The sequence below is a fragment of the Lynx rufus genome, unplaced genomic scaffold (genome assembly GCF_022079265.1).
Source record: "Lynx rufus isolate CCGP_SWC_20201006 ecotype Redwood Valley unplaced genomic scaffold, mLynRuf1.p SCAF_8, whole genome shotgun sequence".
Lineage (NCBI taxonomy): Eukaryota > Metazoa > Chordata > Mammalia > Carnivora > Felidae > Lynx > Lynx rufus.
The window spans coordinates 89,777,599-89,797,785 of NW_025814896.1; the positions used below are offsets into that span (position 1 = coordinate 89,777,599).

At 52.5% G+C, this 20,187-nt stretch overlaps 1 protein-coding gene across 2 annotated transcripts in view; it reads right to left on the reverse strand.

The window, feature by feature from the left end:
* SFXN5 (sideroflexin 5) overlaps positions 1-20,187 on the reverse strand; it is a 113,268-nt gene that overhangs the window by 15,329 nt on the left and 77,752 nt on the right. Inside the window, exons 11-13 of one of the 2 annotated variants that reach the window (XM_047069569.1) lie at positions 9,383-9,498; positions 7,307-7,392; positions 1,272-1,389 (exon numbers count right to left, since the gene is read on the reverse strand). In XM_047069569.1, coding sequence (XP_046925525.1) covers positions 1,272-1,389; positions 7,307-7,392; positions 9,383-9,498 — 320 coding nt within the window. The remainder of the gene's footprint in view (positions 1-1,271; positions 1,390-7,306; positions 7,393-9,382; positions 9,499-20,187) is intronic. The other variant, XM_047069570.1, reaches the window with a different exon arrangement.

Sequence of the window (20,187 nt, forward strand, 5' to 3'; positions counted from 1 at the left end):
CTGTTTTCCCTTAGTACCAAGCCCCTGGACAGAGCTGTCAGCCCTGCCACCCTATTTCCTCACCCCTCAGCTGGGCCCACTCCTGGGGAGAGGGTTTGCCTTCATCATCTGGGACACCAAGGGACACTTCAACTTCATGGGACTCAACTTCTCAGGAATACCTGCCCCTGCGGGCAGCCCCCCCCCCCCCCCCCCCCCCCACTGCACTTAGCTCTGAACTTACCAAACTGGCTGCTGGTCTGTGGATGCCACTCCTCCCCAGGGCCTCTTTTCTCCACACACTCCCTGGCTTCCATCATTGTTTTTATGCTGGTGGCCTTAAGTCCGTCCCTCTAGCCCAGGCCTCTCTCCTGGATTCCAGGCCCAGAGCCGACTTCCCACCGGGCACCCCCATTAGCACATTCCACAGGATCCTGGAACCTCACGTGTCCATCCAACTCAACATACCCTCTTCCCTCAAACCACCTCCCTTCGTGTCTCTATCTTGTTAAATAGTGCTCACGTCTGCCTCGTCGTTCAAAAGCAGCAAGCCGGACGCACACCCCGCCGGCTCCCTTCCCTCCCACCACATGCGGTTCTTCATAGACCTAACTTCCTCTTAAAGGACCCACTTCTCGATGCCCACTTTCAACAGCCTGGTCCAAGCCGACACCATCTCTTGCTGGATGCCCACTGCCTCCTGATGGCTCCTTCTTCTCCAGAGCTCCAGCCCAGGCTCTGGGAATCTGCAGTCCTGCATTGCACGGCCCTTCTGATGACACCTACCTTTTCTGCTTTGGCTCCCAAGTCCCCACCTCCACCTGCCCTGGGCCCCCTTGCCTGGCCCACCCTCTGCTCGTGATGCAGACTTTCCTCGGCCCCTGTAATGCGCTGTGTGCTGCCTCCTCTCAGAACCTTCACCCCAGGTGATCACAGCCTATATGTCCCCTTTTCCCCCTTGCACCTGGCCAACTCCAGCTCATCCTCAAGGCCCCATGAAATGCCACTTCCCTCTTAGGCTGGGTTTGGGGCCCCGCACTGTCTCCTCCCATGTCCGGCTGGACTTTTCCCTCCTAACAGTCCTCCCCCTTCATTTGCTAGTCCCTTTTTAATTGTCATGCTCACTGCTTGGCCTTCAGCTCGGGAGAGGTCAGGGCCTGAATGTGTCTCCTTTATGGCTCTAACCCCAGTGCCTAGCTCAGGGATAAGGAGTCAGCGCTGAATAAGTATTTGTTAATAAATGGCAAAACTGTACCCACCCGTCCTGCCCTCGAGACCTTCCCCACACTGACCTCTGACATCTGCGGGAAGAGGCTGATGGCCAGCGGCAGGGCCAGGCCGAAGGCTGCCAGGCACACAAGGCTTTGTACAGGGAGGAGCAGCCGGGGGCGCGCCTGCAGGAGAGCCGTCCTGTGGGGGAGAGAGGAGGGAGCTCCATGAGACCGGAAGACAGGGTGAGCTGCTGCTACCCACCATGCGGGGTCCCACTCAGCGTCCCAGGGCCAGGCAGCACGGTCCTGGGCCAGTGCCAACCCATAGCTAAATAGTCGTGGTGGAATTCTATCTTTGGAGCCTTCCCCAACGGCACCCTTTTCCCCAGGCTCTGCTCTGAAGGACATTGCTGGGGGAACTCTCAATCATCCATCGTAAATGAGTACTTGTGGGGCACCCATCCCACCATGCGTCCAGCTCTGTGCAAAGAAGGCCACATGTGGGGGAGACAATAGAGGAGGCTGTCAGCCCCTGCCCCTGGGGAGACACACAGCAGAGAAAGATGGCCCTCAAAGGTGGCACATAACGAAGCACTGAACAAACCAGAGTAGGTGCCAGGTCCAGGGAAAGAGACAAACCGCACACACACACATGCACACATACACATACACACATGTGGATACAGGCACATGCACACACACATACACATAGCCGGGAGGGGATTATCCTCTTCCGCGTATGGGAACAGAACACACCCCAGCGACCACCTGGTCCACGTCCATCCAAGAGCCACAGAGAAGGACAATGACTTGCCCAAGGCCATGGCTAAGTCTGCAGGAGGCAGACGGGGCTGCTGCCTGGGCTCTTGACTTCCTGCGAGTGCTATCGCTCCCGTGCTGCCCCCAAGTCCTGCCCGCAGAACACTTTGCCAGCATCATTGCAGCATGTCACAGCTGGCACCCTCCCCCCCCCGCCGCCCCCTGCCATGACAAGCTTTGGAGGTGGGATTCTGGGGCAGGAGAAGTGTACGAAAACCCTCCCTCCAGGCTCTGGGGCCCCAGCTCCATGATAGAAACAAGGTCTCCGTCTGGAGACGGGGCCATGCCTGCTGGCCAATATACCTTTACCTTGTTGCCCATCAGAACCTCACATTTTGTATAATCCAGCAGGCCCTTTAGTGGAGACCACCAGGCATTCTACTTGGGGAGGCTTGGGGCCCTGCGCCAGCAGGATGGGTGACTGGACTATGTTGGGTGGGCACTAAATCTGCTTTCAGTAACTGTGTCAGTGTCCTCATGACTGGCTCCTGGTGTGAAAAGGATATAATCAGGGTCTTGCCCCTCTCCTACTGGAACAGGGCTGGCTATGACCACAGGCAGGTGAGAGGCTCTCCTGGAGGCAGGCTTCATTGTGGGGGCAGGCAACTGCTCCCCCCCCCCCGCCTCCAACCTTCCCCTCCTGGGACAAGAGCTCCTGGCTCTAAGCAGACAGCAGAATTGGGAGCCACAGTTTTCAAACTCTGGTGTCTCGGTAACTGCTAAACAATGCAGACCCCCAAGGGCCCCTTACCCCCATAAGATCTCCATTCAGTTGGTATCATACCTGGGAATCTGTATTTCAAACAACCTTCCATGAGTCTAAAACAGAAACCCTGGCCTAGGATGTTCCTGCTAAGGCACAAATAAAGCTCCACTTATTTGTTAATTCTATGCAAATAAAAGGCCTGGACACAGTAAGTGCTCAGTGATTTTGTGTTATTATTGCTGTTACTGTTCTTGTTAAGTGCAGGAAGGAGGGAGGACCCTAGGGCTACCCTCTAGCCCTTCCCGCTGGCCCAGACCCCAAGACCTGTCCAGCTGTTGAATTAAGACTGAATTGAGAGAGGGCAGTTTCATAGGGGTAAGAGCAGGTCAGGTGAGCCTCATATCCTCCATGGACTCAGCCCAAGGCCTCCTGGCTTCCATGGGAGTCACAGAAGGGCCAGGAGTAAGGCTGAAATGGGCTCTGAGATCTTTTTAACTGAGATCAACTTCTCCAGCAGGACTGGGAAGTGGGGTACCCGGGCTCACTCTCCAGACTTACACAGGAGGCCCCTTGCCTTGAAGAGGCTGTGGAGGGTGGGGCTGCCTTCCTGTCCTGTGGCAGTGACTGGGACCTCAGTCCCTGGAGGCATAGACTGGAGGGTCACCAAGGGCCTGGAGGGTGACAGAGAGAAAGAGTGAAGCTCCCTCCCTGGCAGGTGAGGGGCAGGCCCTGGGCTGAATCCCTGGGCACTCCTGGTGGGGACACTGGACAGCCTCCTTCCACATGGGGCTGTGACCTCAGCTCCTCTCTCAGGGGTGACTGGCTGAAATCTGCACTGGAAAAGGGGTCCAGAAGGCCCCAAGCCTGTGCTCCTGACTCAGGAAGCAGGCAGCCCCAAGACTTCAGCCAAACAGGAACCCCTGAAGTCCCAGCCCTGAGCAGGGAGAGTGAACACAGCAGTTCTGGGGAGGGGTGGAGGAGAGGGAAATGGCAGGGAGGGATCGGAAAGGCAGCTGGGGGAGTTGAAATATGCAGATGGAGAGATGTGCGTGTGTGCGAATGCCTGGAGAAAGGAAAGACCCGGAGCCTCGGGAAGGAGGGAGCCCGGGGAGCGGCCTCAGGAACCACTGGGGAGGATGTAGTCTGAACCCCTACCCGGCTGGGATCCCACCTGGCTGGAAGGCGAACTCCAGGGCTAGGGATGCAGGGCTGAGGGAAGAGAGCCATTACACCTGCCTCTGAGTTAGTGGGATTATGGGGAGGATGGATCTCCCAGCCCAGGGACTAAGACCATCTTCCTCCTCAGGAGGGTAGAGCTGGAGTGTGAGCCCTCAGCCCAAGGGAAGGGGCAGTGGAGAGTGAGGGGAAGGGGTGTGTGTGTGGGAGGGGTGCACACCCTCCGTGCTCTGGGTCGGGGGTGGTGGCTCCTCTGCTTCAGACTTGAGACTCTCTCCCTTTTGGTCTCAGAGACAGGGACACCCGGACAAGCTGGGCTCCCACCTCTCTTATGCCAGCAGGAAACCTGGGGACCTTGTCCCCGAGTGCTCCTCCCAAGCAGGTGGGGCTGAGGCCAGAGGCAGAGCCAGCAGGCCCCAGCCATGGCACCACCACACCCGCCCCGCGACAGCTTGTCTCCCCGCAGCCTCCCCGCCACCGCCGCACACTCCCTCAGCACTTGGAGCAGTCTTAGTTTGCACTCCATTAATTTGCAAGTAGGCTGCTTTGTAAGTGTTCTTTTGTCTTCTTCCCCTGGCTGTCCTGACTCTCTCACCCAACTGGGCTCCCCCACCAGCCTTCTGGGCAGAGGCCCCGCTGCTAGCACCCCTGCGTGTGGAAGGCTGCAGGGTGCACACTGGAGCCCCTGCAAAGGCTCCTAGCCCACAAGGTGGCGAAGCGGGCAGTGCCAGCATTCCCCGGGTGGGAGACCGCAGCCGAGAGACTCTCTCCTCCACTAGCCAGGCCTGAAAGCACTGGAGCAGGAACCCGGATTCCGTTTTCCTACCAGGAGCCTCGGCTGCCAGTGCTGTGCGGCTCGGCCCATCCTACCACACAGTCCTGGGGTTACCAGACAGATCTGAGGTTAGTAAGTCCTTGAGGGCACAAACTGGGTCTGGATATTGCTGAGGGATCCTGGGCTGGACTCTTTCTCCTCCCCAGGGACCCTCTCAGGAACTTCAGAAAAGGACCCACCAAACACAAGGCTGCCAGAACCAAATGGACTCCCTGTCTCCGCCTCCCTGACAGACTTCTTTGGACTCTGAGCTGAGCCAGGCACACGGCCTCTGCGCAGATCCTAGGCCGGGAGGTTCAGAACTGGAACAATCCCACCCAACTTCCCAAAGCTATTTAAATCCCCAAACCAATGGGACACTAACCATCACTCCACTCCACTCCACTTTCTGCAAACCCAGCTCAGATACCAACTAGAAAGGCATCACAGATGTTTCCCCAGAAAATTCCAGGCCTGCGGTTCAGTAGCTTTGAAGACTGAAGCCCTGCCTTCCTCATTTGCCTGGTGTTCTCCTTGTGTGCACTTGCGGTCACCATTCATGAGGCAGCTACATACACAAGGGCCAGGGGCACCAAAGCCATTGTTCTCCCAGGATCTGTTTCTTTTTGCAACTCCCATACAAGATTGATTTTCTTGAATCCTAGTGCTTAACACGCCACACCCCTGCTCAGTTGCCTCCCATGACTCCCCCTCTTCCATGGTGAGGAAGGGATCATCTCCTTGGCTGGACACAGGGCCCCTGATCAGCTGGCCCCAACAAGCACACTTTGCTTCTGTCTGGTTAGACTCCTCAATTTCCCGCACAAAAGACCCACACCTTGTCCAGAAAGCCTGCCTTCCACAGAAGTCCCACCCTGCTCTCAGAGTCAGCTGCAGCCCTTCTCCTATGGACCAGCCTTCCCTGCTGATGGGCCCATAATGCTCCCCCCGCCCCCCTCAAGGTCACCTTGGGCTCATTTACATACTGCCCAGTCCCACCTGCAGCTGACTTGTGTACGGGTCATGGCCATCTCTTTTATCAAAATACAGGCTTCCTGAGACCAGGACCCCACATCTGCTTCTCTCCTGTCTCCATGCAGGGCAAGGCCCAAAGACATGCGGATTATGCGATGTGATCTGAAGACCCAAGGCAGCCTGAGTGGGAGGAAGAGCCAGCATTGCGGCGGCTGCGCTCCTGGGCCACTCCTGCCTCTGTCGTTTCCTATTGGAGAACTATAGGCAGATGGTATAACCTCTTTTCGCCTTGCTTTCTTCATCTGTGAAAAGGAAATGTTACACTTACCTCACCATACTGTTGTGATGGTTAAATGAGATCATTCATTCAACAAACACTAAGCATCTACTACGTGCCAGCAACCGTGCTGGATGCTGTGCAGGGCAATAAATGACATGCGTTTACTCGCCTCCACGGAGATTGCATTCTAGTGGGCCAGACAGATGATAGACAACGAGATAAAGTCTGCGATGTCTCTAGGTGCTATGAATAAAAATAAGGCAATGGACAGAAAAGGGAGTACTGGTGCTGTTACCTCGATGGGGTGGTCAGGGAGGGACTCTTTGAGAAGATGGCGTCGGGGCAGAGACCTGGCTGGGAGAGGACTGGCACACAGGACACGCTTAATAAATGTTAGCTGTTATTACAATTCAAATGGTGGGAATAGGAAGGTCCCTAAACTGATCTAGAGCCCCAGGTAGCATGTCCCCAAGCCTGTCTTTATGCCCTGAGGCACCCCCTCCTAGGCTAGGCCACCAGGAGAGTGGGAGTGGTCACTGCCTCCCTCGTACTTGCGCGAGCTCAGGGTCTGCCCCTCCAGACTCGTATTCACCTTGCTGCCCCCACTTAGAGCCCTTCCCTGCTCCTTGCCATCCTCCCAGACTCACACTCATCCTCAGAGCCTGCCCAAGCCTGCGTGAAGGTCAGCTCTGGCTCCTCCCTTTGTCCCCTCAGCCTGCCCTTCCGGCGGCATGTCTGTCTTCACAATTCAACGTCCTGCTCATTAATTATAGGATCACTCTATCGTTGCTCATATTGCTGTGTTCCCTTATGTCTTTATAAGATTTGTCATGGCAAATATGTGTGCTCAGAACACGCTTCTGCAGAAGGCAGGGAGGTTAGTACTATCTGTATTTTAAAAACGAGAAACTGAGGCTCAGTGAGGTATTGAGTTGCTTCAGGGTGGATGCCTGAATAGGGTGGCCCCTGCCCCCAAATCTAGTCTTCCTACCACAATCCTCAGACTCTTTTCACAACCTGTCCTGCACTGTGCACCAACAGAGCACATGTACGCACACACGTGTGCACACACACACACACGCACACCCCAGAACTGTCAGCTCCTCAGGACAGGGCCAGTGTTGTCCATCTGGACATCCTTCCTAGCACCTAGCGCAGGGTCCTGCAGAATATAAGTCCCCGAATGTTCACAGCACGATTCCAGTAACACTGCCCAGGAGTGTCTGAACAAACAGGCAGGGTGGGCTGCCAGCCACTTCTGTCCCCTGCCCTGGGCCAGCTGGTGCCTCCTCTCTCACACCCTCCTCCCCAGTGGTGGCCCCTCTCTCCTGGCTGCCCCAACTCACTTCTCCAGCATGGACATGACGATCGGGGGGAGCACCAGGATGGGCATGGGGAGGACCACTCGCGTCAGCGCCGTCTCGAGCAGGGCCTGAGGGGCAAGCAGAGGCTGTGGTGAGCAGAGCTCCCAGGGGGTGGGGGAGAGCCACCTGGCGGTGAACCCCTCCCCTGGAGCCTCTAGGTGTGTGTACTGCTGCTAAGCACATCTGGCTGGCTGGAATAATTCATGGAATTGCTCACAAAGCCTTATTCCAAACAACAGAAAAAAGCCACCCCCATCTTCCCACCACACACATTTGAAAAGAGCAGATCCCTGTCACCTGCCACATGTGGGGGAGGGGTGGCAACACAGAAGCGGCCCCAGGAAGGGGCCTGTGCCCGGGGAGGTGCCTCGGTGGCAGGAGCAGGGGCTGGGGAGGAAGCATATGGAGGACTCGAGATGCTCTAAAAACAAAGCAGGAGCTGGAAGGACCAGAGCAAACAGCTGGGGCCTGCTGAGCCGCGTGAGGCTCTTGGTGCTGAAGGAGGACAGAAATTCTGGGATTTACTTCTTTTTTCTTTTTGACACCCCCTAAAGACAAAAATTTCAAAGTTTCTGCCTCTCCTGGATCTGGATGAGAGCCTTTCTTAGTGACGAGAGGTCAGCTTTGCGAGCGGGAAATGCTTCTGCTGAGTGTCTGCTGTGTCTCCATATGGGGTTAACTGGGTCCTTGCTCTGAGGGCTCCCCTGGGATTCCTGGGGAGGCAGGGCATGGTGAAGGCAACAGCTCAGAGGCAGTTCTGCACTCTGATGGTCACTGTGGGGAGTTCCTTCAAGGCTTGGGCTCCTGGCCCTCAGAGAAGTGCTGAAGAATGCTCACAGCTCATAAGCCCTGGGAGCCTTCCCCTAGACAGCAAGGGTGAGGGGTTCCTTGCTGTTTGCGTCATGAGGAGAGTTACCGTAGTCGGCCTCCCTCTCGGCACATCAGGGGAAACACTAGGCTTGCATGGGAGGATGGGGTTGGGTAGGAAACTGAGGCCAAATCCCCTTCGATGATGGACAGGTTCAGGGCTGAAAATGTCTTCCAGGAAACTAGGTCTGTCATGATCAGCCTCTGGAAGGCCTGGGAGAAGGTTCCTCCAGTCTTCTGAACAGGTGTGGGAATGATGGGGGGCCCAGCGCCTGCACAAGAACCGAGGGTACAGTGCCGGCACCGGCACCCCCAGGCCCTCTGCCCCTCACAAGCCTTGGATGGGCACTCATGTTCTCTGAGACCAGTGGGGAGGGGAGGGCTGGGACAAGGAAAGGGTTCTTCCCACCTCAGAGGATTATAGAGAAGGCCTCACTGATGGAGGTGAGGCTTGGGGCCCATCGGGAAAGCTGATAAGGGACAGTGGCTGGAGAGGAGGAGAATGCTCAGGTACTCACAGCAGACCCGCCATGCCATCACTCAGGCTAGAGCAACACCGGCCACTAATCACCACTAGGATGAAGGCTGGGAAAGCATGGGGAGATACACAAGCCGACTGGAATTTTCTAAAAAATTCCAGTTGCTGAAGTAGGTGAGGCTGATGAAATGAGAGGTGAAAGATGGCCTTCTTGCAGCAAGATATTCTTTCCCCAAAGCCCCACCTCAGCCACACTCGGTCCCCAGGGAGGTGCCACCTGCACAAGTGCCCATTAGCACAGAACCACAAACTACCCGCTCCCATACTTCCTCTTCTTGCCCAGGAGACTCTGAAAGCCCAGAGAGCAGGGCTCTAGGTCCCAGGGTGGGGGAAAGAAAGCTCTGGGGGGGGGTCTCCTCTGCCCTTTCCAATTAACAGATCAGAGAAGCCAGGTCCTGAGGGGTTGGGACAAGAGATGGGATGTCTTACAGTGGTGACGAGAGGGGGGATGGAGAGAAGGACTGTTCAGGGACAGGCGTGGCTGGGGCCAGACCTGGAGGCCCTGGGCTCATGCAGAAGGGAGGCAGGGTGGGACAAGGAAGGCAGACCAAGAAGACAAAGCAAAGGCACTATGCACAGAAGCCCCTGAGGAACAAAACCCTCTCCCTGTCGCTGGCCTCTCCACTGGCCCCCTGAGCCTCCGGATGACCCACATGTCTGGCTGCAATCTTGGAGGAGCCCACGAGGTTGCCATCACCATCCAGGACATCGATCCCTTCCTCCAGCTCCCCGTACCGCATCAGGACCACGTTGCAGATGTTGGCACTGGCTGGAGAGAGAGAGAGGGGAGCAGGGGGGCAGGAGTAAGAGGGGAGGATGCCATTCTAGCTGGTGGGGCAAAGCCACTGGGATGCACCCAAGCCTCCCCATCCCAAGCAGCAACAGTCCTGAGTTAAGGGCCAAGTCTGCATTCAAATGTGGTGAGTGAAGGTGTGGTTCTGCTGCCCATCTGCCCATCAGCCTGCTGAGGGATTTGGGAGCCCTTGATGGCCTGGTGAGCAAAGGTGGAAAATAACCTACATGACAGGAGGAAGGGGGCAGTGCTCAGGAGCTAGAGAGCAGAGCTATCAAGGGATAGCTACTTTCCTTTCCTCGGGGGTGGGCCTGGCAAGCAGGCGAAGTGAGTGCCCCTCTGGGAGGGCTCCCTGGCTTGAAGACACCTCACCAGTGCCTGATGTTCCACCACCAGGAGCTCAACCCCTCGGGCTGCCTTTCCGGGCATGTTCTCGAAATGGCAGCCCCCCACCTTCAGCCCTTTGCTCCTCAGAGTGAATCGGGTTCCCAGAGATCCGCTTCTCTGACTGCGGTGCCAGAGCAGGCGGGAACCTCAGCACTCACCCAGCGCCGCCCCCTCATCATATGGATGGAACAGTGAGGCTCAGGGGAGGGGGGTGACTTATCTGAGGTCACACAGCAAAGTGGGACAGAGCTAATCCTTTGGGTGCCCCGGAGACGGGCGGGTCGGGGATAGGGGGCAGGGGTGGGTCAGGGGGAGCTAAAGGCCGACCTTCTCACTTCACATGGTTGGGTTCCCTCCCTTGGCTAGGAGATCATGACAGACCTAGGCTGAGGGGAGGGTTCCTGGCTCCTCCGTTAGACACCGGATACCAGCATTTGGGGGCCACCCGTCAGCTGGTGACTAGCCCCAGGAGTGTCCCTCTGCTCCTCTCGCCTGGAACTCGTGGAGCTGGACCCGGGCCTGGGGCAGGGCTGGTGTGGTGCTGACCTTGCCTGACCTCCTCCAACCCTGTTCCGGGATAAAACTGGGGGGACTTGAGGGTGGTGGGCGGGTGGGGAGTGGGGGGTGACAAATGTGGAGGCCGCCTGCTTCACTCCTCCCCCAAAAGCGCCTTGCTGTGTTTAAAGTTTTAATTTTTGCTAATTAATGTCAATTAATTTTGTATAATGAGTGTTTAATTTTGGGGAGTGTGTGAGCCTGGGAGCGACTGCAGTTCTGGGCTGTGAACGCTGATTAGCATCAACACCTGCTGCTTCCCCACTCCCTCCAGTGGGGGGGCACTAGGGTTTGGGGAGCCGCAGGGCTGCAGGGCCTAGTGGGCAGGTGCAGTGGGAGGAGGACCACAGATGCTCCTGGTGCCCGAGCCAAGGCTGGGGAGCCGGCGGTGAGGGCGCTTGCAGCTGGGGGACGGGGTTCTGCAGGTGAGGGGCGGCTTGAGACCCTGGGGGTCTCTGAGCCTCAGTCTCTTGTTTCAATAAAGTGGGGAGGTGGAATAAACAGAGGGAAAGACCGAGAGGCTCTGCAGTCTTTGGAGAAGAAAAGCAGGAGACCAAATACAGTTTTAACATGTATTTACAGCACATATGCCATCTCTGAGGAGCTCTCGTGTTTCCACACGACTCTCAGGCACAGTGGTAACCACGGGCAGACCTCTTCTGCACTGGGTCCCTCCTGTCGTCACAGCAGGCACGCTCACCTGACTTACACAGCCAGGGGCGATCTTGTGGACCTTTGGCGAGCTTTGGAGACATTTCTGATTATCACAACCTGGGGCTGGGGGGGTGCTACTGTCATCTAGTGGGTATTGACCAGAGGTATGCTAAACATCCTACAATGCACGGCCTCCACAGCACAGAAGTATCCGGGCAAAAATGTCAGTAGTGTTGACGTTAGGAAACCCTTGTCTTAAACACGTCCAGAGATTGACAGTGGTAGGAAGGTGAATCTGAGGTAAAGGAGAAGTTGGGAGCCTGGCTCTGGGGCCAGCTGGGCTTGAGTTATAGTCCTGGCTCTGAATCTCCCCCTCCTGACCTCCAGAGGTGAGCTCCTGCCAGCCTTGGACCCTCCCAGGGTTCAGGTCCCGGAAGGGTCCCCAGAGTGGCCTCGGGAAGCGGACACCTGGCCTGTGTGTTAGTGATGTGCCCTCTAGTGGCGGCAGGAATACTCTGCACCCCTCACACCTCTGGGGCTACCAGGCTCCTCAGTTCCCAGGAGACCCACAAAACCACTGGAGAGGATCTTGGGGTTCTCTGCCCTGAAAGGAATCTATCTCTGCCCTCTGAGAACCCCTTACACCACTGCCACGGCACCACTACACCACCACCACCACGGCGGTAAAGCCAAGGCCAAAGGAATGTGGTCCAGGCAAGGAGCATCTGCCTGAAGTCAGGAGCCACCGGCTCACTCTGCAACCGGAAGCAGCCGCCCTTACCAGCCTTCCCCAGATATAAGAAGAGGTGCTGCGCTCAGCCTCTCTATGGGATCTCTGGGCACCGGCTGAGCTCACATAGATGTCACCTTCTGCACCCACTCCCCCACCAGGTTAGGGGAAGCCAGGGACTGCTGAGACATCTCTAGCCCCGTGCCGTGTGTGTGCCCAGGCAGAGGAGACAAAGACAAGAGTATTTGGAGGTGGTGGTCAACCAGCTCCAGGCTCATGGTGGCATCTGCTTGCTCGCTGCACTTTCCAAATGTAAAATGAAGCCACGGCAGATAGAGCAGGACTTCGGTTCAAACACAAAACCACTTGGCATGAAACATAAAGCAGGAAAAGAAGTGAAAACCCAGTGTCCCTCCCCTCAGACAGCCCTGCCAGGACAGTTTGGGCACGATAAAGCTCTCTCCTTATCTAAGCTGCCTGGATGGGAAAAAAGGGAAAACCCTGAAAGCCACCCTAAAATGGTGGCACTCCCAGGCTCCTCCCTCAGGACGCCCACACTTCTCACTGCCTACTCAACTGGCACACGCCCTGTAATATCTTCAGTTGGTCCATTTATTGAGCACCTGCTGTATACACAGGTGACTAGCCATCCTCATCTTTGAGCAATGAGAACACCAGGCCGTTTCAGTGATTTCATTTCCATGATCTCGTCCAGAACTTCCATTTCTGCCGCATTCCTTTCAAGCCTCCCTGGTCCCTCCCATCCCACTCTTGGCAAGTCCAGCTCCCAAGTCATGAGCACTGAGAGCCTAAGCAAATGAAAAAGAGAGAGAGAGAAAGAGAGACCAAACCGTAGGCCATGGGTCTTCTTTCTAGCACACCAGCAAGATCTATTATTGACAGTATCAGCAGGTTAATTAAGCAGTCTGTTAGTGATAATGTTAAGAAAGCTGGCACATTTTCAACTCAGATTGGCACCATTCAAGACTCAGGCATAACTGACGTTGGAGAAGCTATGCTAAGAGATGTCATGGGATTAGAGAGAGAGAGAGAGAGAGAGAGAGAGAGGAGAGAGGGAGAGAGAGGGGGAGAGATCACTTCACGCTGATGGCAAGCTCAGTGTCAAGTCCCGAGGAAAATATGCGCTTGACTGCTGCAGATGTTCTCACATCAGACCCATCGTGATGCAAAATCATGCAGATTGTGAACAGCTAATGAAGCACCCTGTGTAAAAGGGACAGCATGGGGAAGAAGAGCAGTAGACAGAAAGGCAAATGTGCAAAAAAAGTTCTCCAAAAGACGACTACGGGGGAGTGTGCCTCTGATCTAGCACAGGAACAGACACATAGATCAATGGGGTTAATAGTCCAGAAACACACCCACCTGTAGGGGAAATGAGTTTGCAGGAAAGCAGTTCTATCAACTCACAGGAAAGGACCATTCAAACACGAAGGTGAAGCAATGGGCTATTGGGCTATTCATTTGGGGAAAACAACATATCTTAACTCCTTGGTTCTAAGATGGATTCCCCCATGTTTTAATGTTTTAAAAATCCCAGTGGGCCTTACAACGGACATCGGGGTGGGGGAGAGGAACCCTTACCTGCTCCCCACCACAACTGCCTGTGCGTGTGTGAACTTTGCCACGTGGGGAGGTTCGTTCAAGTGTCACCTCAGCTACCCAGAGCAGTCTGCACAGAATTTGAACTTAAACTTAGATTCCTAATTGTTGCCTAAAACATCTTTTTAGAACTTACACTATAATGGAGCACGGACATGAAAAGTTATTGTACATGCAGAAGATCGTCTGCCAGATACCAGGCAATGCAATTAAAGGCAGCAGAAATTGCCAAACCATAGATAGCTACCCTAAAGAAATGCTTGCCCATATGCACAAAGAGACATTTACAAGGATGTTAATTATAGCACTGTTTGTAAGAGCAAATAATTAGAAACAACCTAAATGTCCACCATTAGGGAACTCACATGGGAAGATCTCCAAAACAAACTTCTATGAAAAAATGCTACCGAGTTGTGTACAGGATGATTTACTATATGTAAAACCCCATAATTGGTACACATGTACTGTGTGCCCATAAACCCACAGGTAATGTTTTAGAAGGTTCACACCTCACACAGTGATTTCCTTGGGAAGGGACCTAAATTTAGGAATTAGGGGTTGTTGAAAGACTTCCACTTTTTTTTTTACCCTGTTTTTCTAAATACCATTTGAATTTTTACAATGAGAATAGAATCATGTTTTACTTGTCTAAAAAGTGAAAAGAAATTGCCAAACTTCCTAAAGTGGATCATAAAAATTTGACAGCCAGCAGGGATCGGTGCGACCTACTCACCGTTCCCACACTTCGGTATCTGTATGTGAGGAACTTCCTAAAGAAGCTGATTAACTTCAGGAATAGTTTCTCCTTAAAGTAAAGGAAAAAAATGAAACCACAAGTATAAAACCAACTAGGAAATGCAGACAAAAAATTCGCAAATTCTTTTACATGCTTTCAAAGCATACTGTCGGTTTTAAAGTGGCCAAAAGGGTCAAGATTACAAGCAGGGTTACAAAAAGCAGTGGTGGCCGTGACCCTGTGTTTAACAACCGATGTCCAAAAGAGAAGTGGAAAAAATGAGGAAGGCTCAGACTCAAACTCTGTGACATCGAAGAAAGTGACTTGGATTGAATGTGTAGTGAAGGCTTGTTTATTCCTCCACACGAACAGAAAATACAGTCCTCTCCTCTTCGGATAGGCTATTACATTAATGCCCCTATAACTGAGGCATCTGAGCATTGAGAAATACGGCAGTCAATATCTATGAATCATATTATAAGAAATGGGAAACTGAGAAAATGTATTCTATGTGACAAAGAGCCGCTACTACTCATCAATAGAAGGTCATGGTGACTGACGCCCAATAACTATTCTACCCCCAGAGGATTAGTCTTAACTAGTTGTGATAATCCTTCCCTTGCCAGTGATTGATTGAGGAAGGGACATGTGGCCAACCCTAGCCAATGACAGATGTCTGCAGGGGACTTCTGGGAAAGGTCTCCTCTCATCCAAGAAGCGGCAGCAGGGACAGCCTCCTGTCCTCTGGGCAGTGGTGGGTCTGAATGTGGTGCTTGGAGTTGCTGTTACCATTTTAGGACATGAAAGGGGCTAGCCCGCAGATGAAGCCCCTGGCAGAGCACAGAGGTGGAAGGAAGGGCCATGGGTGCCTCACTCGGCACTCGCCCTTTGTGAAGTAATACATTCATTTTTTTTTATTTAAAAAAATTTGGGGGGGGGGTACCTGGGTGGCTCAGTCGGTTGAGCGTCCGACTTCGGCTCAGGTCCTGATCTCACAGTTCACGAGTTCGAACCCCGCATCGGGCTCTGTGCTGACAGCTCAGAGCCTGGAGCCTGCTTCAGATTCTGTGTCTCCCTCTCTCTCTGCCCCTCCCCTGCTTTCACTCTGTCTCTCTCTCAAAAATAAACATTAAAATTAAAAAAAAATTTTTTTAAGTTTACTTATTTATTTTGAGAGACACAGAGGCAGCACGAGTAGGGGAGGGGCAGGGAGAGAGGGAGACAGAGCCAAGCAGGCTCCACACTGTCAGTGCAGAGCCCGATGTGGGGCTCGACTCACGAAACCTGTAAGATCATGACCTGAGCCGAAATCAAGAGTCAGGCGCTTAACCGAGCCACCCAGGTGCCCCAGTAATACATTCATTTATTAATTCAGCCAGTTTGAGTCCGGTACTTTGGGGCAAAACCATTCATAAAATGTATAAAGAGCTTTAGCAGTTATTAAGAGAAAGATAGTCATTGAAATCACCCCAAAAATATTCGAGTAGGAGTTCATAAAAGAAATAGTAAAAATTCAATGAACACGAACTCAATCTTATTAATAGTCAAAGATAGATTTTTTTTATCTAAAGAAAAATCAATCTGGCAGGAGTTCTTTGGATGTTTTGGAGGCTAATCCTCATTGGTTAAATGGCTTACAAATAGTGTGTGGCTTGTTTTCTTACTTTGTAGATGGAGTCTTCTGCCATATACTGTAACGTGTACTCAAATAAGCAGTCCTTTCCCCTCTGGTATATACTTTTTGTGTCATTGAGAAACTCTATTCTTCCCCAGTGTTCATTTATATTTTTTTCTAGAAGACTTAACATTTTACTTTTCACATTTAGGTCTTTAATCTATCCGGAATTTATTTTTGTGTGTGGTATGCAATAGGGATCTCCTTTTTTTCTCTCCGTTCTATTTGAAAACCCAAATGCCCAATACAGTCAAGAAAATATTCTCAATCACCCTGGGAATTGGAAAAATGCAAATTAAAGTGAGAAAAGAACCATTTCAGATGGACAAAAAATTTTCAAGATTGATAACACCAAATGTTGAAGAGGATGTAGGGAAACAAAAATTTAAGCCTTGCAGGTAGGAGAAAAGAGCCGGTATGCTCATTTGGCAATATCTAGCAAAGCTAGGTATGTGCACGCCCTCTGACGTGGCCATTCTATTTCTAGATTGGTGACTGTCAACACTGGTTGCACGACTGAAACCAAATCTGAAGTAGGGTCCAGATCTGTGCATTTTTAAAAGCCCCTGCCCGCTGCCCCCCCACCAGGTGGCTGTTTGAAAACCTCTGCCCTGGAGAGGCTCCCAGTCACGGGCACAGAGACACATGTGTGTATGAGGTTGTTCAGTGCAGTACTATCATGGTTGTTAAAAAGGATAAGTTGAGATTTTATGACTGCCCTGTAAAGGTGTCTAAAACTTACTGAGGTTAAAATGCAGTTTACAGAACAGTATACATGGTATGATCTCATTTGTATTAAATATATATTTATATATGCATATTTATATTATAGATAGAATAAATAGAGATTCCCGCATTTTTAGAGGCTTACTCGAATTTGGAGGGATATACACTAACTTACTTTGGAGAGAGAAGTAGGGTTGTTTAACTTTATAAAGCAATCATGTATTATCAGGAAAATAATAGAACCATTTTTATTAAAAAAAAAAAAAAAAAAAGCATGACTGTGGTAGCCAGGAGATTTGAGCTCCCATTTGGGTCCAGACTGACATTGGACAAAGCTTTCCCCACTCTACTTCCTCTATCTCTTTCCTCTTTTGTGGGTTATTATGTGCACACAGTGAACAATTCAAATCTCATAGAAGGGTAAATAACAAAACCAGTCTCCTTCCAACCCTTGACTCTTAGCTGCCCCTTGACCCTCCCCAGAGACAACACTCTAGCCAGGTTCTCATGTCTCTGCCAGATACGGTCTATGTATTTACTAATGGACACGTATGTACATCACGACCTGAAACACACATACACACACACTCATGCGAATCACACCAGAACACAGCCCCATCCCTGCCTTTAGAGGAGGGATGATTATCAAATAGGGATGGATACCTTAATATTTGCTTGATTTCACGATATTCCCCAATATTCCACCTGAAAAGCATTGCTATATGACACAGTTTTCTTTTAAATAGCTTGAGAATTTGGGAAGAGGTTCACAACCCATACTAAAGTGTCACAAACTCAGGACTGGGAATTTGGGGATTGAAAAATCAGCCTGTAAATAGGTGTAGGCTGACTCTCAAGTTCAGGATCTCTTAATAAAAGATTCCTGCTAACACATTCGTCTGGAAAACTCCCTTTTATCACAGCTGCTTCCTAGCTTGAAATTCTTCAGCGGTTGGTTCCCTGTTAACCATAAGATGAAGTCCAACTCTAAGCTAACATCCAAGGTCCCAAAGGCCCTCTGCCCTTCCCTTTCCTCAACAGGCCAGGCCCACCCCAGCCAGTCCCTGCTCCTCCCACATTCATAACCCCCCTCTCCTGCCTTGTGCTTCCCACCTTCTCTGCCTCTGGATTCCTCTGCTATCTGGATTTCAGTAATTATGAAATCTCTGAACTGGAAAGCCATTCATTCAATAAGCATTCACTGAGTGCCTACTAAATGCCAGGTCCTGGGCAAACTGCCCAGAAACAGGTGACTTGATCGCACGTGAGAGCCCCTCACAGCTTTTTGGGCCCGGCTGCTACTTGGACACTTCTCTAACTGAGGGGTCAGGCAGCTCATTGCAACAACAGACTGTCAGTTTTTCAGAAGATCCTGCTACTTTCGTTGGGCTCCTGCTTATCATGTGTGGAGCATCTCTTGATGTGTGGAGTCCAGAACTAAACAGACTCCTTTGTTCTGGGCCACACCTTGAGCAATCTTAGATCCTGCACCTCTTGCCCATGAATTCACAGTCACTGCCAAGTTGCTGTGCCTGTTCCTTAAATGCAACCCACGGTTACGTATGACCAAGGCAGTTATAACTGAAGGGGACAAGACTGAAGACAGAGCCCCAGGACACACCACTGGAGACTTCCCTCGGGCTAACTACTCATGTCCTCTTGAAACCTGATACACACTGGGGGCCCATGTCATTTCTAGGGCGGCTCACGCTTATGGCACCCAGCCCAGCCCACTTATCCTTCCAGATCCAACCCAGAAAGGTTGGAGAACGTGCCCCGGATGACCTGGAAACGTGGCCCGTTGGTCATCCACCCTAGGCCTGACAACTAAACGTGTGGAGGACAGTGAAAACGTTATATAACAAAAAAGAACATTCAAGAAACAATTTTAAAAATGAAAAAAAAAAAACAAAACCAGAATAAATGTCCAAGCAGCCACAGAATGTGGTCACCGATGTCATTACGGTGGGCCTCCACTATGGGTGCCCAATTTCAAAGACTTTTTATCAAAGCACTCATTTGATCACTGAACAAACCCACACACTGAACACTGTGTGCCAGGCATAGCGCGGGCCTGGGGGTTGGGGATGAATGAGTCTTGGGGAGCTCACAGTCTCATAAAGGAGGCAGACTCAGAAAAAAAAACAACAGCAACAAAAAACATGCAATTCCAGGTCACACACAGGCACACACAGGGTGCTGTGGTCTAGCCCTGATTGGGCCTACCAGGGAGGGCTTCTTGGTGGAGGTGGTGTCTGAGCAGAGAAATGAAGGCAAGAGAAGGCAGAGGATGGGGGCTGAGGTAATGGGAAGTGGAGATTCCAGGCAAACAGGGCCATGTTCAAAGGCCTGGGACCAGTGAGCGAGGCAGACGGGAGGTTGAAGATTCACCACAGCTCCAAAGGAGTATGGGCAGGGACTAGGTCAAGGAAAGGACAGAGGAGCTGAAGGGATGTGGACACCACATTATCACTGACCTGGATGGAAGGGACAAACGTCATGAGGCCCAGCCACAGATGACACAGGTGCACCTCAGGGGATGAGGAACTGAGGAGGTCAGGACTAACCCTCTGGGCTCAGGCACATTGCCGTGGCCACCTCCCGGACGAGGCAAGCAGGGAGGCTTGAACACCAAGGGAAGAATAGCAAAGAAGGAATCAAGGACACCAAGACCCACGTGGCCTGGGGGTGAAGGGGAGCAAGGAGGTGGGGTGAGGGCAGACATGTGAACAGAAGACCTCCCAGACACTGCCCAGACATCCTGAGGAACGGACTCCCCGGTGAACACAGAGATTTTTTCCTGGTGATGAAATCAGCTGTGACATTTAATGCAGGGGACTGCTGTAGACAGTGCAGGAAGAAGGCGTTTCCCGGCAAAGGGATGATGAGTCTGGCATTTTGGCCCATACGCGAAGGTTATTCCCCCCCGCCCGTGCAAGGAGTCAGCTGGCAGGTGCTGAGGCTCCGGCCTCCCCTGAGGGAGCTCAAAGCCCACATGGGGGTCTTGTCCCCTGCTGGGTATGGATTCAGTCAAGCAGGTAGGGGTGGGGTGACCTTCAGGACTTCCTTCCCTGACTCCTGCACACGTATATGCAGAGCCCGGTATGGAGATTTGCTTGCCAGGTGGCACCTGGGGATCCCCACCTCTCGGCCCCTGGCTAAAGGCCCTGCCCCACACATTCCTGATGAAATGTGCCCATTCCTCTCACCAGTGCCCCCTCGCGGCATCCGCGACCTTGCATGCCTCCCACTGGCCACTCCTGCCAGCTCCCAGCCTAAGGCCTCAAGAGAAGGCTGTTTGTGGGGTCTGCCTGCCCTGGAATGGACTCTGCTCATGGAGACTGGTGGGTGGACCTGGGGGAGGGGGGTTGTTTTTCCAATGCCTCCTCTACTGACCTTTAATTACACTGTTTGCCCAGCTCCCCAAACCATTAACTCCCACCTCACAGCACCCATCAATTAATGGAGGGCCTCCTCCGAGCTCGAGCTCCTGAACACAATTAAGCGTGACAGTCCACAAATAAGAAAGAACTGGAGAATTAATTAAGGTCTAAACAAATTAATTACCAGTCCCCAATCGAT